This window comes from Ictidomys tridecemlineatus, chromosome 7 (assembly GCF_052094955.1).
Source record: "Ictidomys tridecemlineatus isolate mIctTri1 chromosome 7, mIctTri1.hap1, whole genome shotgun sequence".
Lineage (NCBI taxonomy): Eukaryota > Metazoa > Chordata > Mammalia > Rodentia > Sciuridae > Ictidomys > Ictidomys tridecemlineatus.
Genome location: NC_135483.1, coordinates 67,198,222 through 67,221,281, shown reverse-complemented (window position 1 = coordinate 67,221,281; position 23,060 = coordinate 67,198,222). Strand labels below are relative to the sequence as shown.

General features: G+C 37.8%; 1 protein-coding gene and 1 non-coding gene across 4 annotated transcripts in view; one reads left to right on the top strand and one right to left on the bottom strand.

Annotated features, from left to right (window-relative positions):
- Positions 1 to 239: 239 nt before the first annotated feature.
- The window catches only part of Trim55 (tripartite motif containing 55), a 54,067-nt gene continuing 31,246 nt past the window's right edge, over positions 240 to 23,060 (bottom strand). For 2 of the 3 annotated variants that reach the window (XM_005322951.5, XM_005322954.5), the window contains one exon: positions 240 to 1,228. In XM_005322951.5, coding sequence (XP_005323008.1) covers positions 1,106 to 1,228 — 123 coding nt within the window. In that variant the 3' untranslated portion in view covers positions 240 to 1,105. Of the gene's footprint in view, positions 1,229 to 22,310; positions 22,671 to 23,060 lie in introns of those variants that run through there. The other variant, XM_078017100.1, reaches the window with a different exon arrangement.
- Positions 12,017 to 12,123, top strand: LOC120883865 (U6 spliceosomal RNA). The gene has a single exon (XR_005726044.2). It is a non-coding gene; the product is annotated as a U6 spliceosomal RNA (small nuclear RNA).

Here is a 23,060-nt window from a genome sequence, read left to right as displayed (position 1 = left end):
ACTATCTTTACTCACTTCTAAAACTCAACAGCATAGCTAACTAGTTTTAAAATGCATTTGCCTTCAGTAGTTTAGTTATAACTTAACATTTTCAATCAAATTATTAAATACTTCAAAATATGTATGAAAATGCTTTTTCCCCCTAAGGCCCTTGAAATGCACTTGACTAATAGATTAATAAGATGATATGAAATTCTGAATAAATTATTATAAGACTAACTTTTTAAAAACAGTATTTATTTAACAGTTCATACAGAGTAAAGTTACACTTATGTTCTGAAAGAAGTATTATGGTGGGACAAATAAAGCATGATATATATGTATATACACAGACACACACATATATATTTATACGTGCAGTTGTTCTACAATTTACCAGATTGGTGCCACAGAGATGTATGAGAAACTGGTTTCTGTTAGAAAGTCTTTTTCAATTAAAGTACCTAGTATATAAGTGTCTAAAACTAAGATTAGAAAAATGTCACAAGAGATGTCCTTGGCCTTCAGCCTTCTGGACTATAAAAGTGCCATCAAATTCAAAGAACATTTCTGGATACACATCCAGTGACATTTATTATGGAAAAGAGGAAAACTTTGCACAACATTTTCATAGCTTTGGTCAATGATTTACCATTTGTCTGTATATTGATAAATCAGGGATTTCTGAATTGACACTGAATTTCACTGACCACCTGCATTGTTAAAGAGAAAAGGAAATGAGAGCCACTATGATCTAATAACAAAAAGCTGGTGCCTATTAGAGACGAGAGTGTAGTGCCCACATTTTTCAACACTTGCTACTTGTAACTGACGCACCCACATGTACCACACCTACACACCCCTCATGTTTCCCACACAATAAAAGACTTGCATAAGATCAAGTTTCTTTTCTCCAGTGCTTTCTGCATCTATTTTCTGAAAGTATTTTTTTTCTTCAATGTGTTAGATAAGTCATCTGGAATTAAAGTGGTTTTTTTTTCTTTCTTTAAAAAATCCTGTCGAGAGGTCCCATTCATCATCTGTATCGTGTTAATTTCATCTAGGTTCCCTGCTGCCTGTGTGCATCTCATTCAGGCAGACAGAAGTGCAGCAGTTGGAATGAACATCATTCATTCAGGGAGTTCAACCAGGAGAAGGAGAAGACATGGCGAGCTGGCTCAGAATCAGCTCCACTCCCACTCTCTGAAGCTGCAGCCTGTCCCTGGAGGGGAGAGGCCTCAAATCCAATCTGCAACAGAAGAATATGTGAATCAGAGGAAGAAGAGGCTAGTCTTTGGGGGATTGGTCCAGTCATTTTTCTACTAAGGAGAAACAATAATAATAATTATATTCCATATTTAATACATGCAGTTGTTCTACAATTTACCAGATTGGTGCCACATGGAATAATATGGAATAATTATATTCCATATAATTATTATTCAGAACAGAAAGCAAGCTCAGGTTATCTTGGATATGATCAAGAGTCATGAAAGAATTCACACTCATGATCCAAAAAGGGACAACAGTAACGCATGCAGTGAAAGGGAGTTCTTGGGTAAAAGAGTCCAGACTGTTCTTTTTTGGGAAAAAAAAAGTTAACTTGTACATAATTTACTGAAATGAAAGTATCATTGAAACTTATAGGTGTCTGGGTTTAGAAAAATCTGTAGAATTAAAAAAATTAATACCTGCTGGGGTTGTAGCTCAGTGATAGAGTGCTTCGTAGCATGTGTGAAGCCCTGGGTTGGTCTGAAAAAACATGACTGGCCCAGCAACACACACACAAATCCTTATTTAAATGACGTTGCTATACCCAATGTGATGGCAGGACACACTATAATCTTTCCACTGCTGAAGTAGAAAGTTGCTATCAGATGTACACTAATGTGCTGCTTAATGAAATGGGTACGTTTGGAGGAATGTATGGTTAGACATTTTCATCGTTGTATGCACATTGTAGCAGGTACTAACACCAACTAAGATGGCTACAACATCACCAGGCAATATAATCTCATGGAACCACCATCATACATGTGGTTCATTATTGGTCAAAATGTTGTATAGATTTTGCAAAACTGCAGGCTTAATTTTAAGCAAATCATGAAGGGACTTTTTTCCTCTGGGCAATAAAATCTAAAAACATCATTTCTATAAAATCCAATCCAATATCAATACTTCTAAATACATAATTACATTTTATAAGTGCCTAACAGCTTATGATTTTGAATTAGCTGATCAATTTAAGTGAACTTCATTTATGTTGTTTGGAGTTTTAAAAGTAATAATGGAATGAGGAACAATTACAAAAAAAAAGTCTTGCTGAAATGCAATTTGATTTTATTAACTCAAATGTTTTACATTTAAAGGTACATGACAAACATGATTATTCCTAGGAGAACCATTGGAAATAAACAAATATATTCTGATGCTTCACTGGTAAAACTACCCCACAGACTAGAATGCTGCTAATTTCAAAGCAATGAAGTAGCACATGCACTTAGCTTAGAAGCTCTTGGTGACTTTGTGAAGCTGTTATATGAATGGAAAGTGCCTGGAACTGGCAAAGCAGAACTTTCTGGGTAAGCATTTTGCTTTATTGCCACTCGAGGTAGTTCTGAGAGAAAAGTGAATGCTTGGCCTATACCTTATCAGATTTTACCCTGAATATGTTTTGGGAATGATGTTTCAAAAATCAATGAAATTGTCCCAAGTCCTGTGGCTTTGGGATTATCCTTTGTGCTGTCAGATTGCTTCCTGATAGGAAGTTAAGAAGGTCCATGAAGTCACATCAACCACTGTAGAATATAACTGAAACAGACAGTTTTCCATAAGGAAACAGCTAGTTGAAACCTCAAGTGAGACTGGGACTTTGAAAAAAGATTGGCAGCAGATTCTGTTGAAAGTGGATTAAGAGATCCCAATGCCCTTGAAACAGAGGCATATCAAATCTGTCCTCAATTTGTACATGTCAAACTCTTTCCCACCATGATCACTTCACCATCACTAATCCTATAAAAAACAAAACAACACAAATAATCAAAACAAGAGGATCCAAGATGGTGGGCTAGAGGGAAAAAGCTGCATTCTGTGTCGCTCTGTGACCAGGGATTTAAGTAGTGGGAATACTGTTTCTCTGTGAGTTATTAGAGGCCCCCCAACAGCTGCTCCCTCACAGGAAATCAAGGCTGCTGTCCCATGCAGATTCCCAAGCCTCAGCATCAGCACACACCTGATCACTCACCCACACGGACCTCCAGGTGCCCGAGCAGGACCACTGGCATCAGCACTCCACACAGGATGCTGCCCATGAGCAGAACCTCCGGCAGCCACTCCCATGTGGACTCCCATCTGCCTACATGGGGCTCTCCTGGTCACCTCCAACACTGCAACCACTGCCATAGTCCCTTTCACGCAGTAGCCTGCACCTGGGGACACTGCACAGGGTCTGGAGACAGCCACCAGCTGCAAAACTGCATGCCACAGGGCTGCATCTCTGAATACGCCCCAATGCCACCACCCAGCCCTACCTGACCCAACACCCCATCACTGAAAGCAGCTTCCTCCATCTTGGGACACCTTTGTCGCCATCTTTATTTAGGGAAACTCCCAGCTTGGGACACTGGCTGGTGCTTAGAAGCAATATCAAGGGACCTAGAGTCCCCAACTTTTCGCCTCCCTGGCAGCTACTAACCCAAAACTTGGTCCTGAACTGCCCAATACAAAACAGCTCTCAATGTGCAGCTCTCAGAGTACAGCCCACAAGACCTCCAGAGAGAGAGGTTTCTGACTGGGAAGTAGGGAGGAAGGGGATGAGTGAGATACAGCTTACAGACTAAATTAGAGACCAGTAAGACCAGGCACCCACATCACACAAGCAGGCCCCAAAGGAGATCCTTGGGGTGCAGTCTCCATTGGGGACCAGCAAGTGCTATACCCCACCTCCAGGAGTCCTGCCTCCAAGACCAGAACCCTTGCACCCTAATATCATCATCCTGAGGGTGGAGATACCAGCAAACAACTGACAACCCCACCTATTGGATGAGAAGGGAAGCAGGAAAGATACTGATCTCCAATAAAAACAATCCTTGTATCTTCCTTTAAGATTTTTTTTTTTTGTCTTTTCTCTCCCTCTCTTCTCCTGCCTTCACATACACAACATTTGTGAAACCAAGTACTTTTCATGAATTAGGCTATTGAGGACTGGGATGTCTGAATAGTATATCACAACTGTGTTTTATATTCTTTTACCTCTTATTTTTATATTTTTATTTTTCTTAATATTTATGTTTAGTTTTTGATATTTTTTAAACTTTTTTTTAGTTGTAGGTGGACACAATATCTTTATTTTATTTTTATGTGGTACTGAGGATTGAACCCAGTGCCTCACACATACAAGGTAAGTGCTCTACATTTGAGCCACAACCTCAGTCCCTGTTTGTTTGTTTTTTGTACTCTTTCTATTGTCTTTCCACTTACTTGTCTCTCTGAAATCACTTTCTTTCTCTTCTCCTGCTATTAATCAACTTTAGATTCTTTCATACTTCCTAAGATCTAATAACTCTATATAGTCACTTCCTAACCCCTCAACATCCCATCCTACACCATAAGATATTGTAGACCCCTTTGAAAACCTACTGTTTATATTGTAGATAATAAGTGAATTCACCATTTCTTTATATTGTGACAAAACTGTAAATGTCTTCTTAATAGCAGCTATTTGGTTTAAGGCTGTATATTGTTTGTATTGGGATCTGTTAATATTGTTCTACCCCTTAAAGGAGAGGTATTGGAACCCTGCAGGGACCCTATAGCCTGTAGAGTAAAAACCGTAACACCTCGGATCTGCAGTGCTAGAAGGGAAGATACACTGACAACAACAAAAAAAACAAAACAAAAAAAACAAGGGAAGAAAGTGCCCCAAACAAATTAAGATACTACATTATTAGAAACCATGGCCAAAATAACAGAAGAAATTGCAGAGAAGGAGTTCAGGATGTACATAATTAAAATGTTCTGTGAATTAAAGATGGTATAAGAGAGCAAACACAGTCAGCAAAAGATCATTCGATGAAGAGCTACATAAGCAAATACAGGAAGCAAAAGATTACTTCAGTAAGGAGATAGAGGTTCTGAAAAAACAAACAAATAAACAAACAGAAATCCTTGAGATGAAAGAAATAATAAACCAAATTAAAAACTCAATAGAAAGCACCACCAACAAATTAGATTGCTTGGAAGACAGGACCTTGGACAATGAAGACAAAATATATAATCTTGAAAAGAATGTTCACCACACAGTGAAGATGGTAAGAAATCATGAGCAGAACATTCAAGAATGATGAGATAACATAAAAAGACCAAATTTAGGAATTATTGGTATAAAGGAAGGCATAGAGTTACAAACCAAAGGATGAACAATCTATTCAATGAAATAATATCAGAAAATTTTCCAAACATGAAGAATGAATTGAAAAATCAAATACAAGAGGCTTATAGGACATTAAATATACATAATCACAACAGATCCACACCAAAGCACATTATAATGAATATGCCTAATATACAGAATAAGGATAGAATTTTAAAAGCCATAAGAGAAAGGAATCAGATTACATGTAGGGGGAAACCAATTATGATATCTGCAGATTTTTTCAACCCAGACCCTGAAAGCTAGAAGATCCTGGAACAACATATACTAAGCTCTGGAAGAAAATGGATGCCAACCAAGAATCTTATATCCAGCAAATTAAGCTTCAGATTTGATGATGAAATAGAAACTTTCCATGATAAACAAAAGTTAAAAGAATTTACAACTAGAAAGCCTATACTACAGAACATCCTTGGCAAAATATTCCACAAGGAGAAAATGAAAAAAATTGTTGATGAGAATCAGTGAAGGGAGGTATTACCCTAAAGGAAAAACCAATCAAAGAAGAAACCAATTCAAGTTAAATACCAAAAATAAACAAAAATGTCTGGGAATACAAATCATGTCTCAATAATAATCCTAAATGTGAATGGCCTAAACTCACCAATCAAAAGACATAGACTGGCAAATTGGATTTAAAAAAAAGACCCAACAATATGCTGCCTCCAAGAGAATCATCTCATAGGAAAAGACATCCACAGACTGAAGGTGAAAGGTTGGGAAAAAAACATACTATTCCCAGGGACTGTGAAAGCAAGCAGGAGTTTCCATTCTCATATCAAATAAAGTAGAATTCAAGCCAAAGTTAATCAAAAGGGATAAAGAAGGATATTTCATACTGCTTAGGGACCCATACATCAACAAGATATAATAATTATAAATATATATGCCCCAAACAAACTCTTCTGAAGTTCAAGAGTCAAATAGACCACAACATAATAATTCTGGGTAACTTTCACACACCTTTTTTACCACTGGATAGATCTTTCAAACAAAAGCTAAACAAAGAAACTATGGAACTCAATATATCATTTAATAACTTAGACTTAGAAGACTTATATAGAATATTTCATCCATCAATGGAAGAATACACTTTCTTCTCAGTAGCAGACGAATCCTTCTCTAAAATAGACTATATATTATGCCAAAAGCAACCCTTAGTAAATACAGAAAAGAGTAGAGCTACTACCCTGCATTTTATCAGATCATAATGGAATGAAATTAAAAATCAATAATAAAATAAAAAATAGAAGCTACTCTAACACCTGGAGACTCAATAATATGCTATTGAATAAATAATGGGTTGCAAAAGACATCAAAGAGGAGATTAAAAAATTCTTAGAGATAAATGAGAACATTGCTGCAACATATCAAAATCTCTGGGACACTATGAAGGCAAGTATTAAGAGGAAAGTTCCTTGCATTGAGCTCATTCCTTAAAAGAAGAAAAAGTTAACAAACAAATGACCTAACATTACATCTCAAAGCCCTAGAAAAAGGAGAACAAATCAACACCAAAAGCAGTAGAAGATAGGAAATAATTAAATCAATGAAATTGAAACAAAAGAAACAATTGAAAAAAATGGCAAAACAAAAAGTTGGTTCTTTGAAAAAAAAAATAAAATTGATAAACCCTTAGCCATGCTAACAAAGGAGAGAGAAGACTTAAATTATTAACATCTGTGTTGAAAAAGGAAATATCATGATGGACACTACAGAAATAAAGAGAATAATCAGAAATTATTTTGAAAATTTGTATTCCAATAAATAGAAAATACTGAAGGCATCGACAAATTTCTAGAGACATATGATTTGCTCAAACCAAATCAGGATGATATACACAAGGTAAACAGATCAATTTCAAGCAATGAAATAGAAGATGTCATCAGAAGTCTACCAACAAGAAAAGCCCAGGACAGCTGAGTTCTACAAGGCCTTCAAAGAAGAACTAATATTAATACTCATCAAATTATTTTATGAAATAGATAAAGAGGGAACACTGCCAAACTCATTCTATGAGGCCAATATCACTCTGATTCCAAAATCAGACAAGACACATCAAAGAAAGAACTTCAGGCCAATATCTCTAATGAACATAGATATAAAAATTCTCAATAAAATCCTGGCAAGTTGAATACAAAATCATATCAAAAAGAAAGTGTACGATGATCAATTAAGTGGGGTTCATCCCAGGGATGCAAGTTGGTTCAACATACAGAAATCAATAAACATAATTCATCACATCAATAGACTTAAAGGTAAGAATCATATGATCATCTCAATAGATTCAGAAAAAGCATTCAACAAAATACAGCACCCCTTCATGTTCAAAACACTAGAAAAACTAGGAATTACAGGAACATTTCTCAACATTGTAAAAGCTATCTATGCTAAGCCCCAGGCCAACATCATTCTACATGGCAAAAATTGAAAGCATCTCCTCTAAAAACTGGAACAAGACAGGTATGCCCTCTTTTACCATTTCTATTTAACATAGTTGTTGAAACTTTAGTCGGAACAATCAGACAAAAGAAATTAAAGGGATATGGATAGGAAAAGAAGAACTCAAATTATCACTATTTGCTGATAACATGATTCTATATCTAAAGGATCCAAAAAATTCCACCAGAAAACTTCTAGAACTAATAAATGAATTCATCAAAGTAGCAGGATATGAAATACATCAAAGGCATTTCTGTACATCATTTCTATACATCAAAGGCATTTCTGTACATCAGTGACAAATCCTCTGAAAAAGAAACCAGAAAACTACCCCATTTATAATAGCCTCAAAAAAAAAAAAAGAAAGAAAGAAAGAAAAGAAAAGAAAAAAAACTTAGGACTCAACAAAAGAGTTGAAAGACCTCTACAATGAAAACTACAGAATGCTAACAAAGAAATTAAGGAAGACCTTAGAAGATGGAAAGATCTACCTTGTTCTTGGAAAGGCAGAATTAATATTGTCAAAATGACCATAGAGATTTAATGCAATTCCAATTAAAACCCCAATGACATTCCTCATAGAAAAAGAAAAAGCAGTCATGAAATTCATCTGGAAAAGTAAGAGACCCAGAATAGCCAAAGCAATCCTTAGCAAGAAGAGTAAAACAGGTGGCATCACTATACCAGACCTTAAACCATACTACAGAGCAATAGTAACAAAAATGGCATGGTACTGGCACCAAAATATACTTATAGACCAATGGTACAGAGTAGAGGACACAGAGACAAATCTACATAAATACAGTTATCTCATATTAGACAAAGGTGCCAAAAACATACATTGGAGAAAAGACAAATGCTGCTGGGAAAACTGGAAATCTATATGCAGCAAGATGAAATTAAGGCCCTCTCTTCTCACCATGCACAAAATTCAACTCAAAGTGGATCAAGGACCTAGGAATAAACCAGAGACCCGGTGCCTAATAGAAGAAAAAGTAGGCTGATGTCAGATTAGGCCCTGATTTCCTTATAAGAATCCTGTAGCGCAAGAAATAAAATCAAGAATCAATAAATGGGGTGGATTTCAACTAAAAAGCTTCTTCTCAGCAAAAAGAACAATCAGTGAGGTGAATAGAGAGCCTACAAAATGGGAGCAAATTTTTACCACACGCACGACAGATAGTTCACTAATCTCTAGGATATATAAAGCACTCAAAATCTTAACACCACAAAACAAATAACCCAATCAATAAATGGGCCATGGAACTGAACAGACACTTCTCAGAAGAAGATATACAATTAATTAACAGATATATGAAAAAATGTTCAATATCACTAGCAATTAGAGAAATGCAACTCAAAACTAAGATTTTATCTCACTCCAGTCAGAATGGCAGCTATTAAGAATACAAACAACAATAAATGTTGGCGAGGATGTGGGGGAAAGGCACATTCATACATTGCTGGAGGGACTGCAAATTGGTGTAACCAATCTGGAAAGCAGTATGGAGATTCCTTGGAAAACTTGTAATGGAACCACCATTTGACCCAGCTGTCCCACTCTTTAGTTTATACCCAAAGGACTTAAAAACAGCACACTACAGTGACACAGCCACATCGATATTTATAGCAGCACAATTCACAATAGTTAAATTGTGGAACCAACCTAGATGCCCTTCAATAGATGAATGGATAAAGAAAATGTGGCATATATACACAATGGAATATTACTCAACATTAAAAGAGAATAAAATTATGGCATTTTCAGGTAATTTAATGGAATTGGAGAATATTATGCTGCATTTTCAGGTAATTTAATGGAATTGGAGAATATTATGCTGCATTTTCAGGTAATTTAATGGAATTGGAGAATATTATGCTAAGTGAAGAAAGATAATCCCTAAAAACCAAATTGCCAAATGTTTTCTTTGACATGTGGATGCTGATCCATAATGCAGATGGAGGGTGGAGCATGAGAGGAATTGAGGAACTTTAGATAGGAAAGGGGGAGGGAGGGAGTATGGGGGATATGGAGTGAGATGGACATCATTACCCTAAGTACATGTATGAAGACTCGAATGGTGTGATTCTACTCTGTGTATAAGCAGAGACATGAAAATTTGTGCTCTATATGTGTACTATGAATTAAAATGCATTCTGTTATCATCTATAACAAATTTGAATAAATAAGTTAAAAAAATCAAGCCAGTCTAACGAATCTGAGGCTATTACTAGTGTGTAAAAGTATGTTTGAAACTGTTCCTTGTGAGTGAATAGTGAATTCTGCCTGGACAAACAGACCATCAGACTCCATTTTGTTGCCTCTTTTCTTTAAAAGCAGTTTCTACTCTAGAGTAAACTTCCCAAGTGATGTGTTGAAACATCTAAAAGGAGAAACTAGTAGGACAAGGCAATTTTTGCAGAGAGATAATTTTGGGGAAATGATCATTGACTAATAAGCCATTTGGAACTGATTTGGGGATTTGTACGTTTGCACTTTCTTTTCTGTACTAGAGATTAAAATATTCTGCTTAAAATGTGTTAGCCATTGTTGCCCTATAGTTTTCAAAACCTGAGATTAAATCATTTGATTTTGCTGCTCTGACACCCCTACTTTTCCATGAAGTTATTAAAATTTTCTTCCAAAAAATAGGGATTGGTGCTACCTCTCAGAGAAGTAAGGTTGGTGCCAGAGTGAGGGCCAAGAGCAAAAATTATCTGGAGCACCTGTAGGCACTTATACCATATCCTTGGTCTTGTTTATATAAACTAAGGACACAGTTCACTTGGGTGCATACTGGTGATGTACCCTTGTTTCATCTTGAGAGTTAATGCCAGCATCCCCTTTACCCTAAATGCATCCTGCCCGGCATGATCCACTGACAGAACAAACTAGACAGATACTTTCCTAACATTCACTCTAGTACAAGTCTCTACAGTTACAGTTAAATGGGGCCTTTTCTTTTTAAACTTGGCCCAAAGTAGAAGATTGAGCCATTTTCATCAGTAACCAGTGTCTTCCAGCGGCCTCTAAGTTTCTCAGGGCCTCCATTGCCTGCCAGCATCTGTCTTCTCCATATGGTCATTCTCTACACCACCATGACCCTGACCTATTAAAATGTGCCTTCGCTGTATTCTATTCCCTCAGGCTTATCTAACTGATGGCAATCAATCTGATAAAATGAATTGAAACTAAGACATTAATGGACGATGATGGCTTATTGTACACCCCTGCCAGGTATGTCCAGGCCTTACCCTGACAGATGAATGACGGCAGGACGTTGAGAGGAACTAAGAGTCTTGAGGAAGTTTGTGTCCATCCTCCCTCAATTTCTTGAGTGCCTCAGAGGATGCCAATGAGATATTCAGCCTGGCAGAGTCTGGTTACCACTGCATGTTAAATGCCAGTCTCTCTAGGCCAATTCAAAAGAACCCTTGCCCATCTAAAACAAAAGCCATTTTCCTTAAAGGAATGTGGATAGAAATGATAAGGCTAGACTTGAGGGTGCTGAGTAGGCCACCATCCAATGTCCAACCTACACCTGCTAGGCTGGATCAGAGAATCAAAGCCAGAGTAGTGTGAGTAGGAATCCTGAGATCACGTTTAGAATATTTATTCAGAAAGAACCAACCCAAGCTTTGGCTTGCTCCCCTCAATTTGCATTCTTGAACCTTAGGCTCTTGAATAACTTAAGCATTAAGGATTCCTGGCTGGAAAGGTGGATACCGTCAAGAACCGGTCATCAGCAGTGGGAAGCAACTAAGGCATGGTTGGTGGCTGCCAAACAAAGACCTAAGCCTTGGAAACTCTGTTAGGCAGTTCTGCCATCATGAGCATCTCTTTCAGAGGAAAGCAGACATTTCTGTTTGGTGTAAGGCCAGCAACGTATATTAGGGATGAAACACAGAGTTGAGAAAATGTAGTACAGTCTTTGTAAGACTAGAGGAAGAAGAAAATGGGGATCCCCCAAGCATCTCTGGAAGGAAAACACTCACTAAAAAAACGTTTTCCTTGGAAGAATTTGTGGCCATGCCCTCCTACATAAGGGGATGGATGAAGAGAATTGATCTGGGGGATTTATTGCCGTTAGTTTCTTCCTTCCTGCTAAAAGAAGATCAGAAGCCAGAATAATTTCCTTAGGCCCATCAAATAACAAGAAATTAGTGCTCGCTTTGGCAGCACATATACTAAAATTGGAACGATACAGAGAAGATTAGCATGGCCCCTGCGCAAGGATGACACGCAAATTCGTGAAGCGTTCCATATTTTTTTCCTGGGAAAGCTGGGAATGGAACCACCATTTGACCCAGTTATTGCCCTTCTTGGTCTATTCCCTGAAGACCTTAAAAGAGCGTACTACAGGGATACTGCCACATCGATGTTCACAGCAGCACAATTCACAATAGCTAGACTGTGGAACCAACCCAGATGCCCTTCAATGGATGAATGGATTAAAAAATGTGGCATTTATACATATACACCATGGAGTATTATGCAGCACTAGAAAATGACAAAATCATGGAATTTGCAGGGAAATGGATGGCACTAGAGCAGATTATGCTTAGTGAAGCCAGCCAATCCCTAAAAAACAAATACCAAATGTCTTCTTTGATATAATGAGAGCAACTAAGAATAGAGCAGGGAGGAAGAGCAGGAAGAAAAGATTGACATTAAATAGAGACACGAGATGGGAGGGAAAGAGAGAGAAAAGGAGAATTGCATGGAAATGGAAAGAGACCCTCATTGTTATAAAAAACTACATAAAAGAGGTTGTGAGGGGAATTAGAAGAAAAAACAAGGAGAGAAATGAATTACAGTAGATGGGATAGAAAGAGAAGATGGGGGGAAGGGGGATAGTAGAGGATAGGAAAGGTAGCAGAATACAACAGTTACTAGTATGGCATTATGTAAAAATGTGAATGTGTAACCAATGTCATTCTGCAATCTGTATTTGGGGTAAAAATGGGAGTTCATAACTCACTTGAAACTAATGTTTGAAATATGATATGTCAAGAGCTTTGTAAGGTTTTGAACAACCAATAAAAAAGAAAAGAAAAAAAAAAAGAAATTAAACTACCTCACTTATGCTTTCTTAACCTGGAAGAGGATGGTGGGATGTATTCTGTTTAGTTTTTTTCAAACATGGGCAGCAGGTTATGGGTGCTGATATCACCTGGCACAGCCAGGCCTTCTTAGATATGGATCTGACAGCTGTGTGTCCTGCACAGATTCCATGTGTGTTCTCACTCTTTCTGAAAAGAGAACTGGATTACAAAGAATTAGATCCCTAATCCTTCACAGACAGGAACTTCTTTACTTTGTCTTAGGCAAAGAGGCAAAACAGGTTCTCAGGAACCACACTATCAAGTTTTCATCATGACTCATTTATAGAAGAGGAAACCTGGGAAGTTTGAGGAACTTGTTCAAAGCATCTCTACGGATGAAGTGTGGAGAGGTATTAATGGGGACCGCATATCCAAAGGGAAAGGGGGCAGCTGGTGTTGGGGAACATACGACTCGGTAGGTGGGACTGACCCACCACTGGAAGTCAGACAGGCTTAGTTTGGGATGCAGCTAAAGGATTGCATCCATCTCATTTGCAATGGACAGCCACATCCTGGAAAGTAGTGGAGGTCTAGAAATGCCTCACCTGTCCTCTGTGAGGCAGTGCCAATCTGTTATTCGTGGTAAGTCAAAGTAGAGGAGTCCTAGGGTGCGCTGAGTTTTGTTTCGGTCACATCAACCATTTTGAAGGGGGGATCCACTTACTTTTCTTAGATGCCAGTTCAGCCTTCATAACATGGCATACCACATTCTGGTGGTCACCAAGGATCTGAAGGCAGTAAGCTCTCTGCAACTCTGTGACCTTGAGCAAGTTATGCTCTCACTAGAATCCTCATTTTCCTCCACTATAAAATGGGAGGTTAACAGTTCCTACCATATAGAGTTGATGTGAGGTTTAAACGAGAGAATTTCTAAGACTTTGTAAGTGATAAAGCAACGTACACACTTTAGTCACAGCCACTATGGTGCCATCAATGTTTTATATGCATTAACACAATGGCAGATTAACTCTTCACTTCGTGGATTGTAGTAGGTGAAAAAAGGCATTTCATGGAAATCACTGAGATACACAAATGAAGACTGAAAAACTCAACGAGATGCACAACACTAACAAGGGTCTGAGGTTAAATGAAAATAATAAACAACTTAAAACACAGGAAGCAAAACTCAACTAGCTATGTCATAACAACTCCCCGAGAGAGCTCTCCCCAGCGCCCGTTTTCACGGAATTGTACAGCTGTGGGCACAGGTTGCCAAGGGGAAATGAATTCATTATACTGCCTCACACAATTAACAGGATACCTCCCTCTTTGAAATGGATATATCAATTTTAACTTCCTGTTAAAAATGACATTTACTCAGAATGCTATTTGATCCTGAGAAATGTAGTCTAAAGTTTACTTTTATTTTTTTCTGTAAAACCAAAAAACGACAATTATTAGGATGTCACTTTCTCAGCGGGGCGGGGTGGGTGGGAGCCCAGAAAAGTAAAATTGTAGTTGCAAGACACAAAAACAAAAGCATTAATACTGTTAATGTGATGATTTCATGAAAACTTATTTGTTAAGAAAAACTTACTCTCACCTACAAATATTTTTTTTTCTGTGTAAAAATGCATGCATTGCTACTATAACTTCTTATAATTTCCAGGATTAAGTCCTGACAATGTTATGCTTTAGATGTAGGCTAGTCCTGCTCACTGGTCTGTTTTCTCTCTACTTTTATCAAGTTGAAATTCCAGCACAGCCAGGGTGCCTGGCAGAGCACAGTGATTTGTGAGCTCAAATTTCCTAATTTGTAAAACACCAAGCAACCGCTCTCTGTAGGAGATTTCTCTTTGGAAATAATTTGACACCCTGAGTCCCTCAATTAAATTCAGAGAACATAGTTAAATTTTCATTCATTTCAGTTTGCTTTGGAAAATTAAATACATCGTTTCAAAGGACTGAGGACCTATAGTTGCACCCCTGGGAAATCATGTTCTTGGTCTCCTGTTTTATTTTTATTTTTTTTAAATGCTCTGTAATACCTTGTGAAATTAATCTCACACGGAAAAGAAGCTTCCCAGCCCTCTAGCCTTTGGCATCTCTCACCTCTCAATCTCTGGTGGCAGCTGGAGTGGGTGTTTGTGCTGAATGTATGTGGTTTGGTCTCATAGGTCACTTGCATGAAAATGATTTTATCTTTTTCATGTTGCACCTGGTAGAGATGCACTGGCTGCCTCTCCTTGGACCTTTGATCCATTGTACATTCCAGCTTAAGATAGAAGGAATATTTTCAAGAGGACTGAATCTTGGGTGATAAAGAAAATTGATGAAGGTTCAGATCTGGGTACACATAGAAATTAAACCTGAGCTTTGAGAAGGAAAAGGAAACTTTGTTACGTACTCCCTTTCTGCTTGTCTTTTTGACCATTTAAACCAGAGGTCTGACTGTTCTTTCCCCTTTCCTTTCTTTTCCTCTCCTCCACTATTTTTTCCATCCATCTTCAAAAAATAAAACGCTTTTAAATTTTCCTTTAGGAGCATATTTATAACCTCACAGGACAACATTTATAGAGCCTGAGTGAGAATTAAGATGGCCATGGGCTGGCTTTCCTTGGTGGCACTTTCCCTACAGCTTCTGTCTATAATTAGCCAGTGACCTTGACATCCACACATTCCTTCTACTATATAAGGGTTAAGGATGCTAAGATATGGGGGACCTACATTGTTCCACAGGCTCTGTCCTTGAGGTAATGATATGCCAGATAGAAGGGAACTGGGGATACTGGGGATAGGGAAAAGCTATTTGAACTTTATGTGGGCATTTGGGTCAGGTCTTTTTAGCCAAGAGGAGAAGCCATCAGACCTTCTCAGTCAACAGGAAAAACCTGGTACTGGAAGTCACTGAACCACCAATGGGTGTCCTCTGTAGTTCTATGAAAACATTAAATAGGACAAGGTTTGAACTGGGGCATAGGTATGTCATGGAAATGTATAGAGATATTAGCTCATGAAGCAGTTGACATCAAAACTAAAAATAGGTTCCCACAGAACCATGATGACTAATCACCAGGTTGTAAAATTCAGAACAATCACTTAAGAGTATCTCAATCATCCGGCCATGGCTGTGCTTGACCCTGTGTGTGGGTAAAGAAAGAAGGTAAGACATGCTTGTTGGATTCAGGCCAAGAAAGCTTCTCTGAGGCCTGCCACTTGAAATAATGCCTTAAAGATGGTCAGCACCATTCTCCTCCAGGATCACCCCAACAAATACCTTAAAAGCCAGAACCCACACACGTGAACAAGGACCCTCTTATTCCCCTTTAAGCATGCAGACACAGGGAAATAAGAGGTAGACAATACATTTTGTTTCTAAAAAACACATATTTGGGGATCAATTCTTCAAACAATATAGCAATGCTAAATATAAATGTACTTAAACACAGTTTTCAAAATATATGGAGCAAAAACTGATAGATCTGCAAGAAATATTTTTTTAAAAAATTACAACTATAGCAAGAGATCTCAAAATTCCTCTCTCAGCAACTGATAAAAGAGAAAATCAGTATGAATATGAGTAGAATTAGGACATCACCATAAACCAACCGACTTCATTGACATGTGTAGAACTTGCTACCCCAAACAGAAAGGACTTGTGTTTTCAAGTGCATGTCAAACATCTACCAAGGTAGATCATGTTCTGGGCCATAAAAATATCTTAATAAATATAAAAATATTGGAAACATAAAACATGTTCTCTTGCCACAACAGAATTAAATCAGAAGTCATAAAAATGTCTAGAAAAATCTCTAAATATCTAGAATTTAAATACCATTAATCGAACAACAACGACAACAACAAAATCAGTCCAAGGAGAAACTACAAGGTCAGTTAGAAAATATTTTGAATTAAATGAAAATGAAAACATATCAAAACTTATGGGATGCAGGAGAAGCTGTGATGGGAAGAAAATTTATAAGATTAAACACTTATTTTAGAAAAAATAAATCTAAAATCAATAATCCAAGACTTCACCCAAACAAACTAGAAAGAGAAGAGAAAATTAGATGCAAACTAAACATAAAGAAGAAAATAATAAAGAGAAGAAATGAGTAAAATAGAAAAACTGACCAAAAAAGGATAGGAGGTGAGGGGGACCTAATAAATCCAAAAGCTGGTTCTTTTAAAAGTTCAGTAAAACTAATAAAGAGTCAAAACAATTTTGAAGCCAGATCAAAGTTGGATGACTATTGTTACCTTATTCTCCTTATTTGGTGACTTCCTTAAAGCTATAACAATCAGGACAATATGATATTGGTGGACAGACAGAGATCAATGGCACAAAACAGTTCAGATATAGATCTATACATATATGGTCAATTAAATTTCCAAAGGAAAAGGACAGTCTTTCCAACAAAGAAAATGAAATTTTGTTAGTTGAATACATGAATATCTATATGAAAAACAAACAAAAATAATAGTAAACCTTGATTCACACCTCACATATACAAAAATTAACAAAATGATCTTGGGTCAAATTTAAGAGCTGAAACTAAAAAGTTCTAGAAGAAGACACATAAGGAAACTTTATGATTTTGAGTTAAGGAAAGATTTCTTAAATAGAACATCAAAAGAGCCTAACTATAAGGGGAAAACTGATAAATTGAACTGTTAAACTAAAAAAAAAAATTTGCTCTTCAATCTACATGGTTAAGAAATGAAAAGGAAAGTCACAGGCTAGAAGAAAATATTTGCAAAACATCTATCTAATAAGGGAGTTTTATCCATTATACATAAAGAACTTCTAAGACAACCCTAATAAAAAGTGGTTAAAAGATATGAACAGATATTTCACCAATGACAATATAAAAATGACTAATCAATACATTATAAGATGATAAACATTATTAATAGGCAGGAAAATGCAAATTAAAGCCATAAGGAGCTATCATAAATATCCATTAGAATGGCAAAAATGTAAAAGATTGACACAATACCATGCTGGCCAGGATAGAAGAGTTAGGAGTTAGGAAACATAGCATTGAATAGACACTATGTAAAACATTTTGACAGCTTCTAATGAAGTTATACATTTACCATACAAACCAGCAATTCCATTCCTAAGTATTTACTAAAGAGAAATGAAAACATATATTCCACATATGAATGCTTATAGCAGCTTTATTTATAATAGACGAAGCTGCTAAGAACAAAAATGTCCATTAAATAATGAATAGATAAATAAATTGTGGTATAGGCATGCAGAGGAATACTACTCAGGAGTAAAAAACATCCAGATAATGATATATGCAATAAAATGAATGAATCTCAAAAGCATTATTCTAAGTGAAAAAAAAAGCAGTCATAACAGTCCATATACTGTAAAGCTTTATTTATATGGCCTTCTAGAACCGGCCAAAAAAAAAAATGTAAAAAGAAAAAAAAACTAAAAAAAGCTGATTTTAAAGTCACGTATCTTTCATTTCTTCATCCATCCAATATTCTGTGACTGCATCTAACAGGTCCATTGCATCTCTGCTCTACTGGACAATGAGGTCAGCAAGGACCTCTAGGTGATGACTTGAGGGTGGTGTCATCATGGGTTTTATAAAGCTTATGGCATCTAAAGGAGATAAGAGCAGCAACGTGAACATCAAGCTAAATGGAAATCAGTATGATAAGAAGGGTTTATATCTGACCATCTTGACAGGAAATAAAATTCGAGAGATATAAGGCATTCTCTATGTCACTAAAAATCTATTATTATTATTATTATTGCTACTCAGAATGATGGTGTTTGGCTGGAGTCTATAACCCTTCCCTGAAAACATCCTGAAGCATAGCATAAAGTTGTTAGGACTAGATTCTTTATTGTTCAAGGTTGTGTCAATAGATGAATCTACTCACTGAGTAGTTCCTTTATTTTTATGGTGAGGAAATTTGAGATTCAAAGAAATTAAATGCCCAGAGTCAAATATAGGCAAGAACTGATAGGTGAGTCCTTTCTCTTAATTTCATTCATCTTTCCACTGCCCCAAACCTTGGAAGAATTTCTACCAGATTCCTGTATCTATATTCAGGCTTGAAGAATAGAATATGAATAGTGATTATTCCATTCTTGGAACAACAAATAGCTGTGACTTACCACCATGACTTCATGCTCAGATGAAATACACAAAACATGATTCTTTAAAGAAGTAGAGATTGGAGAGATGTCAATGCCAAAGTCTCCATCTCCAATGCACTTGGTTCTCACTGGTGAGTGTGTGTGTGTGTGTGTGTGTGTGTGTGTGTGTGTGTGTGTGTGCTCCACCAAGTGGGGGCTTCCGATGACCTTGAGGCATCTACTGTATCCAGCTCATGTATCAATCTCAGCAGCTGCTGAATTGATCCATCAAAGATGGAGAAAATTTCTTTGGAAATCCCTATTGTCTGCACAGCTCCCATTAAATTTGGACAGCTTCTTCCAAACAAGGCCACTAAGCTGCATTGGGAAGGGGGGAAAGAGAATGGGGGCAGGGGGAGGGGAGAAGGGGGGACACTCATTGCTGCTATGCCCACCCCTGTAAAAATGTAATTGCTACACATATTCCCAATAAAATGCTCAACTGTCCACAGGGACAGGGTGGGGATGGAGGGAAATTCCTGTACTCACATGTAGGTATAATGGTCAGGTAAGTGTTGTGCAAAGAGGAAGGGCAACAGATGGAAGCAGATTGGCTCAGGCAATTGTCACAACAAAGCATCATCAAGAAATTCGGCCTCACATAACAAGGGCAGTTGTTATGATTTGAATGTGCCCCTCAAAAGTTGGTGTGTTGAAAATTTAATCCCCCAATTTATATATTACTACTATCTGGAGGTGGAAACTTTGTGAGACAATTGGGATTAGATGAGGTTGTGAAGATGGAGCCTCCACAATGGTGTTAGTGACTTTATAAGAACAGAAAGAGAAATCCAAGCTAGCATACTTGCTTTGGCCAGGTGATGCCCTACACCATGTTACGATGCAGCATGAGGCCTTCACTAGATCCTGGTGCCACATGCTCTTGGACTCCCTGGATTCTGGAACTGTAAGCTAAGTAAACTTCTGTTCTTTTAAAATCACCTAGTCTCTGCCACTGAGTTATAGCAACAAAAAAAAAAAGTCTAACACAGCACAACCTGTCACAATTTCCTTCTCCCACCTTGTTATTCCCTTCTTTCTGAGGTTGACTAGGTTGTGGTGTAACTTTTTCAAAACAAATTTAAAAATTAGCCCTTGAAAAAAATCTAAAAAAAATCTTTTTACCAATTGAGCGTACAGCACATGTGGTCCAGGATGAAACATGGAGAGCAATTTTGCAGCTATATGGGGTCTTTGCATAGTTTTCTGGCAGGAATGGGGCTCAAAGTTCACCCTGTAAAAGGCTGGATGAAAATCAGCACCTTTCATGAGATTCAGATTTACCATAAGGCTCAATCCAAACCTTGTTAAGATTTTTTTTTTTTCCTTAGAGGATTGAGAAGGCAACAATGCTCATCTGATCTAACACAAAGGAGAAGCCCTGTTCACCATTGATGGAGGAAGGGACAACTGGTTTTTGCATGACCAGTTTCTAAGACATAATCTGCAGGTGTGCTTGGGTGATGAATAGGTGTCACTGTGTCAGTAGATATACGGAAAACACTTGAAAATAGAAAATATATCAGCAAGGGAGTCCGAGATGCCTAAAGCAGCCTCACTCCCAGACATGGGACCATTTAGTGAAGACAAGTAAGACCAGCAGTGGTCAAGGAGAACTCTTACACAACATCCTAAATTTTCATGGTAAGACTAGTGATGCAGTGTGAAATTTCAACAAACTAACCTCACACTAGATAAATATTCATCTGGTAAATTGGATTCTGGAGTGGTGAAGATGAATTAGGCCTGCAAAAAATTCAAAGTCCTGCAATTTTGCTACTATTGACCTGTCCATATGCCATTTCAGGGATCAAAGAGCGGTATTCCATCCTGATTAGGTTTGCTTCTCTTTGTGCAAGCCCCTTTCTCAAATGCTGAGAACTGCATAAGTAAGGTGCTTTGCAACTAAAGGTCAATCCACTGTGCCCAGCCCCACCCTACTGGTCTCACCCTCTCCTGACCACACAGGCATATGAATGAATATCAATGCACATGACATGGGCTCAGTGGATGGCAGCCATGAAGCATGACACTCCCCCTGCAGCCTCAGAGAATGTTATAAGAATATATATATATATATTATATATATATATAGTGACAAAACCCAAAACCTATATTCTCAGAATATTAAGAAAACTCTTCAGACAATTATTCAGATCCACAATTAGGTCATGCTTCTAATAAAACATTAGTTTTATTATAAACTAATTTAAAACAGAGTTATTAAAAACAAACATGTTGATTTCTTTCTGCCCATTTGCACCCCCAAAGTCCATGTGCTATACTTCTACTGTTCTTTACCACAAACAATGTGGGGAGGAGTTGGGCCGCTGAGCAGATTCTAAGGATGCCCAGAACATTTGAGGGTGCAGTTTTCAAGCTAACTATTAGATGGCAGAGTTGATCCTGCTCACACTCAGTTACAGATAAGCAGGGACCCATGGAGGTCCCATGAGCAGAGAGCTCTTAAGGCAGAAAGGAAGCCTGTGATGGGGGCTTCCAGGAGAACCAGTGCCAACCCAGGGAAAAGTCAGTGAGCCAGAAATAGCTGATGCCTTTCAGCAGGAGAGACCCTGAACTGCTCCTGAGCTAAGGCCACAGGGAGTGAAATCTTGGGCCAGCTGAGTCATTTACTCAAAAGCTAATGAGGTTTGGATCTTTGAATATTATTAATTAAACTGGTAGCCTTCAAAAGACTATCCAAGGAGTAAGATGTCAGTGTCAGAGCAAACCTCATAACAGGAATCAAGTAAAGCCTTGATTATGAGAAACGTGACTCCAAATAATAGGCAGGGACCATTGAATGGTGTTAGGACTTTTCTCTGGTTCTGATTCCTCAGGTCTGGGAAGTGCACATTGATCTCCAGCTCTTTATTCCATCAGATCTCATCTGGCTGCACTCCCCTGCTGCCCCCCATCGTTGCTACACCCATGGTACCTTGTTCTCAGGATTCTCTTCCCCCACAGGCTGAGGGTTCAAAGAGAACCCATAGTCACCCAGTCCATCTGCTTCCCATGTGGGGACTGCCTAGGACAGTTCCCCTGACAGCATCCCTGTCCCCCTCCTGGCATCTCTAAGTGGGCAGAGGAAATACTGCTCCTTAATCTATGGCACCCTGCACATTCCTGAATGGGACCTTGGTTGCTCCCCCCTCAGCTGAAGAGCTGTGAGTCCTCATAGCACCATGGACACCTTGTGCAACTGGCCTCCTTAATAGCCATCCTGGAGGGGTCTGTCCTACTGGATTACTGAATAATTGCCCACAGAGTCACTGTTCTGAGTTAAGGTTTCCCACCATCCAGGAATAGATCCCGTAGCAATTCTCCTCAGGAAAGTGCCTCGAGGTGATTGCATTGTAGGGACTTGAGGCCTTGAGTGTTATCTGTGAACGGGTTCATTTTAGACGACTGAGCCTCAAGGTTGGGAATCAATTCATCTCTGGGCCTACAGAAGAGGAATATTATGGAAGAATCTACATGAGATGTTAGTCAAGGGAAAAGAAAATATTTCCTACCCATTAAAGCAAAAATCAAGCACTGAATCTGACTCCAGATGTAGTGAAGGATAAGAAAAGCCAAAAGTGCTAGGCAGATTGCTAACTCCTGTGAGAAAACAAGAAGAAAGCTTCACTGATTTTATCACAGTTTTTTTTTCCATCATTGTTTAGATGGGCTTTTCATTTTGTAACATATACCTAACTACATGCTCCTCATGGGGTAATTTTTTACTACTATTTGCAGAAATCAGCTCTTTCTCCTCAACTTACATAAAATATAATAATTCCCACAAAGTTTCTAGACATAATCAGTCTACTCCAATTTTATTTCTACCTAAAACTACCTCAAAAGATCTCCTCACACCAAACATTTACTTTTTCTCATTTTGCATCTGTGAAAATAAATGTCACCAAAGCATGTTGCTTTTAATTTTCCAATAATCATTTCTTTTTATTATCTCATGAAATTGAAGTCCCTTGAGCAGATGCAATCAAG